This window comes from Mycteria americana, chromosome 18, assembly GCF_035582795.1.
Source record: "Mycteria americana isolate JAX WOST 10 ecotype Jacksonville Zoo and Gardens chromosome 18, USCA_MyAme_1.0, whole genome shotgun sequence".
In the NCBI taxonomy this organism is placed as follows: domain Eukaryota; kingdom Metazoa; phylum Chordata; class Aves; order Ciconiiformes; family Ciconiidae; genus Mycteria; species Mycteria americana.
The window spans coordinates 2,889,848-2,905,164 of NC_134382.1; the positions used below are offsets into that span (position 1 = coordinate 2,889,848).

Genomic DNA, 15,317 nt, shown 5'->3' on the forward strand with positions numbered 1-15,317 from the left:
TAATCATTAAATTTACCTGTACAAAGAAAGAACAAGCAAATTACTTGGAATAATTATCTCTTGCCTTGAAGTACTTGCTGTAACTTGTGCAACTTGTTGTTTTTAACAGACTATGAGCCTCAGACCATTTGTGAACACCTCCAGTACTTGTTCGCCTTGCTGCAGAACAGCAAAAGGCGATACATTGATCCCTCTGGGTTCGTCAAAGCGCTGGGCTTGGACACGGGACAGCAGCAGGTAGGTTTGAGGCGTTCCCCTTGGGTAATTACCTTCTCTAAAGCAGCGTGAAACTGCCCTTTTATGTTATTTTAGCACCTCTGAGCCAGGATGTACAGCTCGCTACCAACACAAAGGGAGAAGTGGTGCTCAGGGCCCTTCCCCTCGCGTGGGAGATCAGGAGGAGCCCAGGGAGCGATGGGATGGGGACGGGGAGTGTTGTTAGCGCCTGATAGACGCCGGCACCGTGCCGGGTGGGAGCCGAAGCTGCCATGAGGGTCCTTTCGCAGGTGCTTTAGGCTGCTCCTCCCAGGGCAGGGAAATGCTTGGCGGTGGGTAGTTCAGCGGGGGTTGAAGAGCCCTCGCAGGGCGAGAAGACATTTGGTCAGGTCACCGAGAGCCAGCCAAGGTCCAACACGAGCGTGCGGGGCAGAGAAAGCACCGTTAGAGAGGGGCAAGCGCCACGGACGGGTCCTGTGGGGCTCTCTCCGAAGCTGAAGAGGGCTCAGGAGAAGGGCACGGCTTGAAAATACACTTTGAGGAGCAAGAGGGAGATTGTTGGCAGAAGAGCCCAATCGCCGGCATGCGTTTCCTCGGGAGGATGCGGGAGGGGAAGGAAGTGGTCGCTGCCGACCGGTGATACTAAGGGACAGCTGGGAGAGGCCAAAGCCCGTTTATTTTCGGAAGGGGAGAGCAAAGGAGAGCCAGGGTGGGAGAGGAAGGCCCCGAGATGAGTGTGGGGAAGGTCTCGATCCTTGCAGGAGGGGACGAATTCACAGGGCAGCTTCTCATTCTTGGGGTGTTTCTATTTTTCTTCTCACCTATAACGCAAGCAGGAACAGCTTGAATTGCATGCTGAGCTTTGAAAGACGAGCATTAACGGGATAGAAAGCTCTGTGGGAGCTTTTTTTTTTTCTTCCAGAGCCCTGCGAGGAGCAGGGCAGAAGTCAAACCACCCGGCGCGGCTGGCCGGGAGCCAGGTTAACTCATGCCGTGGTCTCACGCTGGGGGCCTCACGCTCCTTTTAGGCAAATTCCTCTTTTTCTTTAGTTCTCCCGACTGGTCTTTTTTCTATTCAGTGCACGCCGGAGCCTCTGTGCAGCCTGTGTGCAGGGCTCCGGGTAATTTGCAGTAAATTAGCGACAAGGTTGTGATTGGGCTTTGTGCTGTGGTGTATTGTTAACGGACTTGGCTTTCTCTCCTAGGATGCCCAGGAGTTTTCAAAGCTGTTCATGTCACTGCTGGAAGATACTTTATCCAAACAAAAAAACCCAGATGTTCGAAACATAGTGCAAAAGCAGTTCTGTGGAGAGTACGCCTATGTCACGGTGTAAGTATTTGGTCTTCGGGAAGAACCTTTCTGTAAATATTTAAACGTTTTAGAAGGAGTTGAGGGGGGAAAGATCCCTCCTAACAGCCGGAGCAGGCAGGTAAGCTTCTGCCGAAACATTTTGTAAGAGTTTTTTAGCTTTTAGGTTTCCTGATTCTGTGCGCGCGGTGTTGTTGCAGTTCTCCAGCTGCTTTTAATCCCTTAATGAAAACTTACTAATTAAGCCTGCAAGTGAGTTAATGGAACGTAAAGTCCTGCAGCCAGAAAAGAGAGTACTCGAGTGTCGTATTTTCATTCCTGCGTTCTCTGAGCTGTGGATTTCCCCTCAAAAATGATATAAAATGGTGTATGCGTGTTGTAAGCAAGTGCTCTTGGTTTTCCTGGTAGCTACTGTTACCCTGTTACCACCTTTTTGCAGAGTGTTCGTGGTGTAGAGGCGTGAACCACGTTAATTCTGACTTAAATAACTTTTTCTCCTGGTTTTAGAGCTCAAGGAGTAGTTTACTAGTGGCTGGGGAGTTCAGACACATGGACCGGTGAACTGTCCTCATGTGTTTTTTGTCTTTTTTTTTAATCCTAGCTGCAACCAGTGTGGCAGGGAGTCCAAACTTGTGTCTAAATTTTACGAGCTGGAGTTAAACATCCAAGGGCACAAGCAGTTGACAGACTGTATAACGGAATTTCTTAAGGTATGAGCTCATTGGTTTTTGAGTCCTGCTATTCTTAGCAAGGTGTTTTAATTCCTTCCTTCAATTAACAGCCTTTGAGGTCGGTATCAGAGCGAAGCGACCGAGTTGTCTCGGTGAGATGCATCCAAAAGCAAATGCTTTTTTCTGCGGACGCAGAAAACGAGGATTGAGTCATGCAAGCAAAGAGTGGCTCTGGACCAGAGCGTATCAGATGCACATGTTATGGCTTCAAAAAGCACTTGAAAGCTGCATATTTAGTTAAAATACTTTCCCAACAAAGTTGGGGAAAAGTCCCCAAAGTCTGACAAAAAGTCCCCACGTGCTTTGTCATGGACAGCACCGGGAGAATGGCTGCTTTTGGTGTTTTCTGTATCGGTGCTCATCTGCATAGCAACAGGAGACATTCCCCGCTCTAAAATGTGCTCTCAAAAATACTAGGGAGGGCCGGGAATAGCTGCAGGAACAGCTGCAAGTGCTCTTAATTCGACTTGAAAATTTGCCTAGATCTTAAGTTAAGATCCAGCATGTTAAAGGTTCGAGGTGTGGATTCAACTAAAAATATTTAGGACAGAGCTAACCTGAAATGTGACTCTGTACCTGAGCTGCCTGGCTGTTGGGCAGCAGCTTCACCGATGCGCTCAGCAAACCGGTTGCTCTGCTTGCGGAAGGTCTGCTATGAAAAAAGACTGGTTTGTGTACGCGCAGTAAAATCCTGAAATGGTGAACTTCAAGTTTGTCTGCTCCTCCTTCGAATGAAACAACCCGGTGACCTTGTTTAGGGCAGTTGGAGTTCTCCTCTGGCGTAATCCTGCCTCTGGATCTACTTAGGCGTAGACAATGACTCTTATGCGGCGATGTTTGTGTGGCTGAGCACAAGGGGATTGTAGTTTCCAGGCTGAAATGTGGCTTTACATTAACTTGGGCCATGTGAGCTTGTAAAAGGGTGATTTAATTATTTTCTTTTTCCATAGCCCTCAGTATAAACCAACTCAGTCAAGTGGAGAGCAAACCTGACAGTCTTGTAAGTGACCTGAGAACAGGGCTTGATTCGGTCTAAAACTTTCCTTAAAGCGAGAGCAGCCTACTACGGCCATGCTGTAAAGCGCATTTGTTAGCGTGCATTTTTTAACCAAGAGATTATTTTGGAACGCAGCTGGGTAGAGACTTAAATGGTTAAAATAACTTCCGTGCTTTTCAGTCTCTAGCTGTTGAGGAGCTTGGACTGGTTGACTTTTCAGTGGTAACCTGTTCTCAAGACCTTTCTTTCTGCCTCCCCTCCCCGCTCAGGAAGAAAAATTAGAAGGGGACAATCGTTATTTTTGCGAAACTTGTCAGAGTAAGCAGAACGCCACGAGGAAGATCAGGCTGCTGAGTCTTCCCTGCACGCTCAACCTGCAGCTGATGCGTTTTGTGTTTGACAGGTAAGCCTCTCGCTGGAGAGTGTGCTGTAAAAGCGGGAGCGCCCTGCGTTGCGTGGAAGCTCTTTGGATAGTCATCTGCTCTGCTCTTTCTGCATTGATTTGGGAGATTGAGGATTGAGTGCGTGCGTGAGCTTCTCTGGGGATGCTCGGTGGGTTTCAAGGGGAGTTATTTTGAGATGTGAACTGTTATCGCTGTCCCCTGAACTGAAGCTTTGCCTCCGCACAGACAAACTGGCCATAAGAAAAAGCTGAACACCTACATCGGCTTCTCTGAGCTGCTTGACATGGAGCCTTTTATGGAACAAAAAAGTGAGTTTTGTGCACTGTGTCTTGTTAACTTTACCCACCGCCCTTTGGCAGACGAGAGGAGATCTCCTCTGAATCCTCTTTTTGATGGAAAACTATGTCAAGAGTTGTTTGAAGCCCTCATTTCAAATGACTACCTCGCTAAGTGGGTTGTGGAAGCCACAACCTACTTAGCGAGGTCTTGGAGAGATGCGAGTTCAAGTGCAGTCTTTGTCTGCTGCCTTGCAAAAACATTAAGCGCTAGGAAAGAAAAGATCTGTGCTGTTTCATCCAGAGCGCTGTATAACTGCTGCTTTCCTTCCAGATGGCGTCTACGTGTACGAACTGAGTGCCGTCCTCATACACCGAGGCGTGAGCGCGTACTCCGGGCACTACATTGCCCACGTGAAGGATCCGCAGACGGGCGAGTGGTACAAGTTTAACGACGAAGACATAGAAAAGATGGAGGGGAAGAAGCTGCAGTTGGGGATTGAGGAAGATCTAGGTAAAACCTTTAAGTTGTGAGTGCCCTTTTAAAATAACTCTTTTCACCAAAAACACGGAGGCTGAATATGTGGACGCCCTGCTACTTTTAAAACAAAAATGCTCCTATGCGTGCTGTCACGTCTTAGGAGTAATGTGCAAAACGGCAATTCTGTTAATTGCAGCCAGATTTTCTTCGTTTCAGCCCCGTGTGAGTGTTTACGCACACCTTGCGATCAGTTCCTCTAGTATTTATCTTGCCTGCCGCATGGCAGATAAGACACTGATAACTCAGGCAGCAGTTGCCTATCGGGATGAAACAGGCAAGTTGCCGCTTCCTTGGCTGGTGTGCAAAAGGAGGCTTAGGAACAGATAACAGGATTACTTTCAGTTTCCTTAACACGTTATGTTTTTATTTCCACTGAGGTGTTGTACTTGGAGGCAGTAAAGAGTCTCCGTAAAAAATCTTGATCCAAATAATGGCTTGGAAGCCAAAACTGCCTTTTTACTTTACGCTTTTTACTTCTCCTCTGCGCTCTTCTGTTCTACCGTTGTTGGCTCATCTTGTGCCCGTGTCCCGGTGCTGACCCAGATAACCATGTTCCCTGGGCAGGTCTTGATTTCTTGGAGAGCTTGGGCTGAGGCTGGACCTGTGGGTTTCTCAGTCTGCAGCCGATATATAGGAGTGGTTCAGCATTAAATTGGTGTTTTGAGTGCTCGGATTTGCTGTTGCTCAGTGTTCCTTAGCGCAGGATGCTTTGCAGTATCAGGAAACAGGGAAGTTTATGCCAGAAATTTCACTTATAATGCAAGCAATCCATTCCCAGAAACACCGGCCCACCAGGACCAGTGCTTTGCTGCAACTGGACTTTATGAAATGTTGCCTTTCTTTAAAGCATCCTTAAATAACAGCTTAATGAAAAGACGCTCTCAGGTGTATTTGCTCCCTTAGTTTGTTGTAAAGCCACGTCAGCCTGAGCACGCCCTCGAGCAGGCGTGGGGCATTAGCCTCCCTCACCCATTTCCTTCTGTGCATGCATCTGCATGATGCCGCTTTATTTTCAGCTCTCTTGCTAGTAAACACCTTCTTGCACTTCATCACAACGTACATAAACGCTGGCTGCCACCGGAGCAGCTTTGTCATCCTGCTAACGTTTGACTACTGCTTGCTTGCAACGAAACCGTGAAGCTGGCTAGACATCTAGTGGTGTGAGATAGAAAAATAAGCCCCGAAAGGAAATAAGAGCTTCTCGGCCTTTCTTTTTAACCTTCTGAGTTACCCAGCGTAGCAAAATAAGATGCAAATAAACCATTGTGACCTTGATCTTGTAAAGGTTTATGCTTAACTGCAAGTAAGTATTCTTGCTGAAATACAAAGCTGCTTGAAGAATATAAGTAAAGCGTGTTTAGAAGCCTCTGTAGGCTGGGAGCCTTAATATTTTTATCAAGCGCTGATGTTGTTTGCCTACTCCAAGCAAAACTGAGTTGACTCTTTGTTACAAATGCATGCAACAGCAGGAGAAGGTCAGTAACATAAAGCAGGGGTCTGCTGTGGGGAGAGTCCTGCAGCCTGGCCATGCAGATGGGAACAATTTAGAAAATATTTGGAGAAAATGTAAATAAAAAGCATCTAGGAAGTCCCCTGGATGGTGTGGTGGGAGAGGCACATGAATTTTTCCAGAATTTGGGACAGACACTTTTCTTAATATTTCAATATTGTTCTTTATTTTGTTTAAATTTTAAAAAATGCTTGATTTTTGAAGCTGTAGTAGGTAAATGTTTTTTTCCTTCCCTGGCAGTCTATCTGAAAACGGCAACTCTCGCAACATGAGTTTACGTTGCGCCACCACTTGCTCTGAAATGACCGTTTCCGTGGCTGTTCGCTCCCTAAAAGCTTTGTTGCCCAACAGAAGGGCATGTGTTTTTTCACATACACAATCACCTGTAAATAAGATTTTCTTCCCTGAGGATTTGACTCTGTTCTTTGGTGTCAGGTCGCCACAACGAGAGGCAGAGGGGAGAAAGTATGTTTTTGCAAGAGCTGCTTTTGGCTCGGTGAGGTTTAATTGGGGAGAGAAGAAAGGCTCTTGTAGAGGGCGGTTCAGAGCAGGCTCCTAATTTTAGTCCCTTTGAATTACCCTGCCTCCAGAAGTGCTGGAGGGATTTGGGTCTTGCTTTGGGATACAATTTTGGCTCTTGCTTTGGGATACAATTTTGGCTCGTGCCAAGCCCAGCACTTGGCAAAAAGAGGCCTGGCAGAGCACAGTGGGGAGAGGGAAGCCGGCTAGGTGGCAAACTCGTCCCATTAATGGAGAATCAGTAAGCGAGCTTGTGTGTTTATTATGTTTTGCCTTCTGTACCGCAGCGGAACCTTCTAAATCCCAGACTCGCAAACCTAAGTGTGGGAAAGGGACTCACTGCTCGCGCAATGCTTACATGCTGGTGTACAGGCTGCAAACCCGGGAGAAATCTCTGACAGTCGAAGTACCAGGTAAGTGAGCTTTAACTCTCCTGGCCTCCGCATCTCGTCTTGTGATGCTCCAGGTGGGCCAGGAGAGGGGTTTTGCTCGAAGCCCCTTCTGTGACCACTGTCCATGAGCCCCCAAAGGTGCTGTATGCAACTCGGTGTCATGACCGGTGAAACCCTTGGGCTTTCCTAGCACTTAAATAATATTGGCCCGGTGATCCCACCGCTGTTCCCGCTCAGACCTCGCTATCTTAACCAGTGAGACGAGATGGGAAGGGGTTAGGAGGAGATCGTCCCGCTGGGAGTCACGTGCGGCAGCGGGAGCACTGGGATTCGCAGCCGGGATCCCACAGGAACCGCTCAGGTTCCTGAAGGCGAAGGAGAACAGCGTGGTTAAATGTCATTGCCAGTGCATGTACTGTGCTGGAGGTGAATAATCCTGACAGATGTCAGGTTTCTTCTGCGAGCGCTTAATCTTTGCCATATTGAGAATAAACAGCGTGAAAATAAGAGGATGCAAGCCCTTAACAGGAGTTTTGTATGAGCGTGTTCGTGTCTTGCTTTAGAATTACTGGGGGTGGCAGAAATCCCTGTAGGTTTGGCCTGTGGATTTAATGATGCTTCGCGTTTGCATGCTACTCGATTAGAAATATTAATTAGGCCCCTGGTGCTGACGGGGATGGAGGTGTGTTCCACCTTCTTCCCTCTTCTGTGAAGCAGGGACAGCGGAGGTGGCATGTCCCCTTTGGACCTCTTGCTGTTTGTTCAGGTTATCTGGATGTGGAGGGGGGTAAACCGTACAGCTTTTTTCCCCCCTAATAACAGCACCAAACCTTTTCCAGCCCCCCACCACTAAAACCCACCCTCTGAGCCACACAGCTTTGGGAATTAGTGCTAATTCCTGCCTCAGATCTGTATTTTCAGTCTGTTTCCTGAGCGCTCTTGCGCTCCCTTTCCTCCTACCCCTCTGCCCAAAACAATAACTCGGCAAAAGCCTCTCCACCCAGCTCCAAATTCCTGCGCAGCCCCGCGGTTGCCTTTGTTTCATGTGGAAGCCTGCCAGGGAACAGGGAGCGAAGGGCAGCAGTCGAGCCGTGCGGTTGCGGGGAGGTTTCATGCAACTGTAAATTTGAGGCATTTTGCTTTGATGCTGTTAAAAGCGGCTTTTCTGGGACAGCGGAGAGACGTAACTTGGCTCTGACCTCAAGGGGGTCAAGCTGGTTGTTTTTTAATACCGTGTATTCTCCCAAGATGGATATTGTGCTCTCTGGCCGCAGAAGCGTTAACCTTTCTGGAAATATTTTAGCTCTTCAAAATACCGCTAAATAGGAAAAGGCTTCAGATAAGCAGTGCTTTCCCCCTTTCTTATACCAGCCCTGCGAGGGAAGTGTTTTATCTTTTTTTTTTTTTTTTTTTTTCTTTTTTTCCCCTGCTGAGGTTTGGTTTGTTTGGGGTTTTTCCATCTGCGACAGCAAAAATTCCCATTTCTCTCACCTTTCTCTCGACACCAGGATCTGCCCCGGCTTGTCTCCCATCTCCTGAGGGCTTTTTGCCCTTGGGTTTGCAATGCGCTTGACACCTCTCACTGAGATCACGCGTACCCATGGGGCTGCAAGTCAGGACGGGCTTCAGGTGTATCAGAAGGGTGAGAAGCTCTTGCTTCTGCCCTGGGAACAATGGGTCCTTGGCAGCACAGAGGAGCTGCTCTCAGTGGGAGGCAGAGAAATGGCTGGAGCGAGAGGAATAGCAGGGAGGGATTGAAGCAGGCAGCAAAGCGTCCTGCCGTGCTCCCGCTCTGCAGCCTCTCACCAAACCCCGTTGCACTTCGCACGACTGCCAGCGCTCGGCGTAGGCTTGTTAGCAAGCAGAGGATTTCTCTTAACGCAGCAACCAACCCCGAGTAAATTATTTTCTTGAGCGCCGTTGTATTGCGCAGGATAGTTGCATTTAATCATCTACAACCACAAATATTGGAGAGAGCAACGTCCGTGCGCTTGGCTTTCGGAAAGACCTTGTATGTCGGTAGCTGCGTGGGGGAATTTTTAGGCTTGCTTGTTATCCCCAGATAACCGATCGCAGGGATAATTAATGTAATTGGCATTTTTCCTTGAAATGAGTGCTTTTTCTTCTTTCCCAACAGCTTTTCTGCAGGAGCTGGTAGAGCGCGATAACTGCAAGTTTGAGGAGTGGTGCAACGAAATGGCCGAGATGCGCAAACAGAGCGTGGCCAGAGGCAAAATCAAGCACGAAGAGGTGAAGGAGCTCTACAAAAGGTTACCCGCTGAAGCTGGTCTGTAAGATATTGTGGTAGTATTTTGTAGTAGACCATTGTTAAGATTAGTAATGTTTTGTAACTGACTCACAACTCGCTTCTGTGGCCTGAACGCTTCGCTGGAAGGCATTAGCTGCAGCCCGCTCAGAAGAGGAGAGCTATCTGTTTGTTGTTGCTTGTGTGCGTGCTTAGGATTTGCTTTCCTTCTCTTGTTTTTCTGCCTTAACCTATTTTTCTCCTTTTTTTGCTCATTCTAATGGCCTCTGGCGTCGCTAATTCCCTCTTGCTCCTTCCCCATCAGTCAGTCTCCTGTGTGCTTCCATGCATCGTGACTGTTTTCTTCTGCCCGGTGAGCAGCTCATCTCGTTAGCGGTTAGTAACATCGAGGCAGAATAACTGGCCGGTCTCAAATTGCCAGCTCCCATCAAGTTTGGGAGCTGTTGATCCGAATTAACCGGCAGGTAACAGGGTACAAGAATGCCTGGCCTCCAGCAGAAAATTATTTGATTCATCCCTGCCAGTGCTTCGAAGCCCCATGTCTAAGCTTCGTAGTCGGTCTGATGAGTGACTGGGATTAATCCTTTCCTACTACTCCCTGTGTCTTGTCACCTTAGCATGTCTGAACACAAGGATTTTTATTCCCCCCCCTTGTTTTTCTCTCCTGTCTCCCTCAAAACAAGTGTAGGGGCACTTGCTCTGTCCATCCAGCGTGGGGAATTTCTTTCCATTATGCGCTACTCCTAAAAACTCCAGGGCATTTGTAATTAAAGACTTTAACACGCTACACAAATGCGTTTTAGACAATTTGATTTTTAGCTTTTAATATTCATTGCTCAACGCTCAGAACCAGCAGCGCGCCTCAAGTAGCCGAACAGCAGACTCCTCAGCTCCCATAAATGTCTGCCTCTTCAATTTATGAACCCGGGTTTGCAGACGATGGGCGCTTAACTCACGGACAGGAGAGGGTGTCGCAGCTCATCTTGCCGAGTCCCCGCAAGCCTGAGCGGTGTTAAAATGTCACCGTTAAATCAAAGTTGTGGCGGAGGTATGAATCTGCCGTGAGTCACCATTACAAAGGAGCAGCAAGCACAACTCCGGTGTGTTTTCTCTCCCCCTTAGCAGAAACAGAATAGATTGCTCTTGGCATTTCTAACACGACAGAGGAATAAATCTCAAAAAGGTGTTTTTTACAAGTGCAGGTAAAGCTCCTCTGCCCCCATTTGAAGATGGCAGGACCTGAAGCACTGCCCTGAGGGCACCCTCTGCCTGCCGCTGGGCACGTCCCGGGCACAGCAGCTTGCTAGCGCAGCTGGAGGCAGTGTTCTCTCAGAGCTGCTCTGGGTCTGATCCCGCAGGAGCTCGGGACTCTCTCTGCAGCTGTGTAGACACGTTTTGTGCCAGCTTTTTGTAGCCTGCCCCAGAAAAATGTACTTTCTGGGGGAGGCAGCTTTCGTCCCAAACTAGCAAACCATTTCTGACAGCGTTGCAATTCTCTGGAGGTCATGGCTGTGTATCTCTGATGGCGTTGTGCAAGACGAAAATACTGCTGATTTATCCTGCAGGGGACAGAGAGTTTGAAGCCCGGCTTCACAGAAATCCAGTGCAAGCTGGAAGACACAGTGTTTTCCTGTAGCTTCTCTGTTGCTCCTTTGTATGAAACATTGAGGATTTGTGTTCATTTGATAAATGTAACTAACGGTTACGTTTCCCCTCAGTTTCAGAGCTGCCCTCCTCGTGTCAGCACAGAGTGGGTTTAATTTCTTCCTAATTTCCCAGTCATCTCACAGAAGGGTTTCCACATCAGCACTGGGTTTCGGTATCGAGATACAGGGGTTTAACCCAGAGCTGCTCATACAGACGCTGACCTGCTCCTGAACCTTGGCTTTGTGCAAGGTGTTTCTCCTTTAGCAAACAAGGGCGAGCCTGCTGCTCTGTTTCAAAAAAAAAAAACCAGTCATGCTAAAAACTTCGAGGAAGTTTCAGTTTGCACTGTAAATCTTAAAATGTGTGAGTGTTTCTCACCCAGAGTTGTAAGAGCAGCCCAGAATAACACTGAAATTTTGGGCGCTGAAGGGATGGGGCGAACACTGACCTCATCTCTTTGCTGTTGTGGCCTTTTATTTTTCAATTTGCCCTGTTGAGCTTGCTCTGTTATAGAAAGAGCCTTTAATGTATGATCATAATTTAAATACTATATCTGTCCCTCGATGGACAATGGAAAAACCTTTCCCTTTCCTCGACTGCTCTCCGATAAGCCCCTAAAGGTTTAGCAGGCTGGAAGCACTCCCTTTCCTAATTGGAGTGCTCCGCTGTTTCATATTGATTGCTTGAATTCAAAATGACCGCTTGTTCTTGCATATCTTAATTTCATGTAGCTCCTGTCTTCTAAATCTGTGATACGGAGATGAGAATTGGACGAGGGAAGCTGTATCAGATGTTTGAAAACTTGTACCGCAGAGATTTAATCAACAGCGATAGCCTGTTAATTTTTTAAAGTACCGTTGAATATCAGAGTAATTATCAAATACCATCTGCTGTATTGTGTATTAGCTGACACGTACGGGCTTGTTTCTCTTTGTGTTTTTTTCCCCTCCCAGGTTCCCCGTACGACTTCATCTCTCTCGAATGGCTGCAGAAATGGCTGGATGAGTCTACTCCGCCAAAACCTATAGATAACACAGCCTGCCTGTGCTCACACGGCAAACTCCATCCGGATAAAATATCCATTATGAAGAGAATATCGGAGTACGTGGCTGACTTCTTCTACAGGAGATACGGAGGAGGGCCTCGGCTGAACGGTGAGGTGTTGGGCTAGAAAACACCCTCTCCCAGTCATGTTCTCATGAGCTGAACGTGTTTTAGCGCCTTGTTCTGGTCCCAGCCCCATTTTGAGCCATCCTTTGTCATCATAACTTCATTTCTGCGCATAGCTTTTGTGCTGCGCTGTTTATTTCCGGGTGATTTTTTCACTATTGCTTAATTACATTAGCATTCAAACAAACACAATTAGTCTGATTGCAGGGTCTGTTTCAGACCTGAGTTCTGCTCTGTCTAGGAAGAGCTGTGCGTGGAAGAATTTCAGAGAAAGCAATGGTGCATTTAGGTTGGAAAACATAATACTTGGATGGTTTTATGAAGTTGGTTCTAGAAAATAACAAAACTTGCACATGCAACCCCCCAGACTCTTGAAAATGATTTTTCCGTGCCTGCAGCACCTACAGATCCTGCGTAGGCAGCGTTTTGTGGAGCGTGCGGATCTGTGCTGCCTCTTGCCAGCAGCCCGCGCTCTGGAGCAGCACGGATGTGTGCAGGCCAAGAAAATCATTTACTGTCTTTCGCCGCTAGCCTGTCCTGAGATGCCTCATCCGAGGGAAGCACATACCTGTTAGCTTATGTGCTCGCGTTGCACACATCTGTCATGCATTTTGATTTTTGGGGTCAGCCCCGCCCCTGCAGTCTTTGGGCATCCCTTAATCAAGCCCCAGGCTTAGTTTCTTTTATAAAGGAGCTCAATAACTCCCACTGAGACCAAATTAGCTCAGCTCCTGCTAGGAGCTTATAGGGAAGAAACGCAACCAGCAGAAACTGCTGTGATGCAGGCAGCCTTTGTAAAAAAAAAAAAAAAAACCAGGCCAACGTTTATTAGTCAACTGGAAGATCGCCTGCAGGTTTTTTCGTTGAGTACGGCTGGGAGGGATGGATCGGATGCGCTGTGTTCTCCGCCTTGCTTCCCTGGGAGCGACCCTCTTGCTCCCAGATGAAAATACACGCCCAGCTGTAGGGTTTCCGCTCCTGTTGGTCCAGCGTAGCTTTGCAGGAGGGGTTTTTCTTTCTGAGTTTAGCTTGCAAAGTGCCATGATACAGCGTTTTTTTTTCTTGCATGTGCCTGAACTGTCGTGCCTTTTGACTCCCGTGTCTGTGTGTTGGCGTGCCCTGGCTCGCAGCTGTACTGCAAACTGTTGATACCAGCAGCGGAGAGCTGTGAAGCTAGCGGAACAGATCGCACCTCATCTGAAGCATTTTACGCTTATTTAAGCTTCAAATGTGGCCTGATCTGGCAGTAACCCCAGGGATCTCCTCATTTACATGTGAAATCTCCGGTCATGAGGCAGGATAGTTGGTGCATACCTGTCTGAGCACGTTCAAACCAGGGAGAAGCTCAGCAACCTGTGCAATAAACTGTGTTTCTTCTTCCCCCCACCCCAGTCAAAGCACTTTGCAAGGACTGCGTGGTAGAAAGGTGTCGAATCCTGCGCCTGAAAAACCAGTTAAACGAAGACTACAAGACAGTTACGAACTTGCTGAAGATAACAGTCAAGGGGTACGTAAGTCCCGACACTTTCTAACGTCGTCAGAGATTTTTTTAGAAGGGCTTAAATGGCTTTTTCCTAAAGATTTTACTCTTTGGGCTCCAAAGGAGAACGGAGTTGTGATTTGCGTTGCCAACACTGTTCTCTCTCTGCAGGAACGACGGGTTTTGGGTTGGAAAGGCGTCCTTGCGGAGCTGGCGTCAGTTGGCTCTGGAGCAATTAAATGAGCAAGACGAAGACGCAGAGCACAGTAATGGAAAAATGAATGGGAATGCACAAAACAAAGGTAGTTCTGCTGCTGCAGGGACCCGCCAGCTCTGACTGATACCTTCTAACAAAAGACACGTCAGGTGTTCCTGTAGCTGTTTTGCTTCCCTTGTATGAGTAGGGAGGGAAGGATAATAAATCAAATAAAAAGCTCCTTAAATGAAGGAGCTTTTTATTTGATAAGCTTCAAAACTGCTGGGTGATCTTCATACCTGGAGAAGATGATGAGGTAATAAGTGGTTTTACAAAGCAGTGTAAAATTACCGCCCCAGACACATGATCTTTTAATCCGCTTTTATCTGAATGAGGGAACACAGGGGAGGAAGAAACATTAAAATTACCTCGGGGAAGGGATGAAGATGTTTATTGTGAAGGTCTATGGATGAAACAGCGCAGCTGGTAAAGCAGCTCTGGCAAAACACAGCCTAGGGGAAAAAAAAGTAATCATGAATTGTACTCTATTCTATGTCCGTATCGTGAGTCTGTGAGAATAGATGGGGTTTTTTATTTGGTTTGTACTCTTTAAACCTTTGGAACTCAGGATATTTTGTTGAGCTTTTTGTTTCATAACTGAGGGCAAGAAGCTTGTTTGAATGAAAGCGGAGATGATCAGCTAATGGCATTGATCTTGGGCTCCGAGAAGGCTCCAAGAACAGCAGATACCGCAGCCCTCCTGATAATGTCTGTGAGCTGGCGCTGCTGGTGGAGCCTTCATTGAGAAAAGGGTACTTCTCCGCTGAGTTACCGCTCATTCCTCAGCGGTGACCTTGGTTTCACAACAGGTTGCAACTCCCAGTAGTACACTTGAATTGCTCACAAGCCGACTTGCCCGTGAGGCAGGTCGTTAGAGACTCTTACTAACGCGGTGTTGTGTTTATGGTGCTCCAGTTCAGTGGCCAGCGCTTCTGTCCGTGGAGCTACAGTTCTTAACTATAATTTATATATTAATGTGGGGCTTGTCAAACCCCTGGCAGGCTCCCCCTTAGTTTGTCAGGCAGCATCTGTTTTAGATCAGTATCCTCAAGGCAAAGAGCTGACTAATATTTTGCCAGGAAGGTTTCTGCTCCCTGCGCTCTTACCTAGACGCGTGTTTAGGTTAAACTCTGAGATCTCTGGGAGCAGTGAACCCCTGTGGTGTTCTAGCTGTAACAAATGCGGTCCTTTGTAATCTCACAAAGGACGGGCTTGTTCCCCACGCACTTCAAAGCACTCCTACGTGGCCTGTAGGCTGTAATCCCGCCTGCCCAGAGGCCAAGACATTTGAGAATAACAAATTTCCTTCCAAAGTTTCCCTTGGGTTAAGGGTTTTGCCGCAATTTGAAAGGCAGCCGTGCTCCTTTCCCCCAAAGATTTTTTTCCTTTCCGTGGGAGAGGAACTCTGTGCAATCTTCGTGGGGTTTTTTTTGTTCTTTTATTGTTGTTTTTTTTTTTTAATTAGATGAATCAAATGAAGAGAAAAGAGAGGAGGAAGAGGAGTTAAATTTTAATGAAGACATCGTTTGCCCACATGGTAAGTCTCTACGGGGGATGGAGCTGAATATGTCTGTTGTTGCCCAGTGCTCAACACATTAACCTTG

General features: G+C 47.4%; 1 protein-coding gene across 3 annotated transcripts in view; it reads left to right on the forward strand.

Moving 5' to 3' along the window:
• The window catches only part of USP48 (ubiquitin specific peptidase 48), a 30,461-nt gene that overhangs the window by 2,266 nt on the left and 12,878 nt on the right, over nucleotides 1-15,317 (forward strand). For all 3 annotated transcript variants that reach the window (XM_075520582.1, XM_075520581.1, XM_075520580.1), the window contains exons 4-15: nucleotides 110-237; nucleotides 1,422-1,546; nucleotides 2,127-2,235; nucleotides 3,523-3,656; nucleotides 3,883-3,965; nucleotides 4,267-4,446; nucleotides 6,790-6,915; nucleotides 9,032-9,181; nucleotides 11,761-11,961; nucleotides 13,370-13,484; nucleotides 13,629-13,759; nucleotides 15,179-15,250. In XM_075520582.1, the coding sequence (XP_075376697.1) occupies nucleotides 110-237; nucleotides 1,422-1,546; nucleotides 2,127-2,235; nucleotides 3,523-3,656; nucleotides 3,883-3,965; nucleotides 4,267-4,446; nucleotides 6,790-6,915; nucleotides 9,032-9,181; nucleotides 11,761-11,961; nucleotides 13,370-13,484; nucleotides 13,629-13,759; nucleotides 15,179-15,250 (1,554 nt within the window). The remainder of the gene's footprint in view (nucleotides 1-109; nucleotides 238-1,421; nucleotides 1,547-2,126; nucleotides 2,236-3,522; nucleotides 3,657-3,882; nucleotides 3,966-4,266; nucleotides 4,447-6,789; nucleotides 6,916-9,031; nucleotides 9,182-11,760; nucleotides 11,962-13,369; nucleotides 13,485-13,628; nucleotides 13,760-15,178; nucleotides 15,251-15,317) is intronic.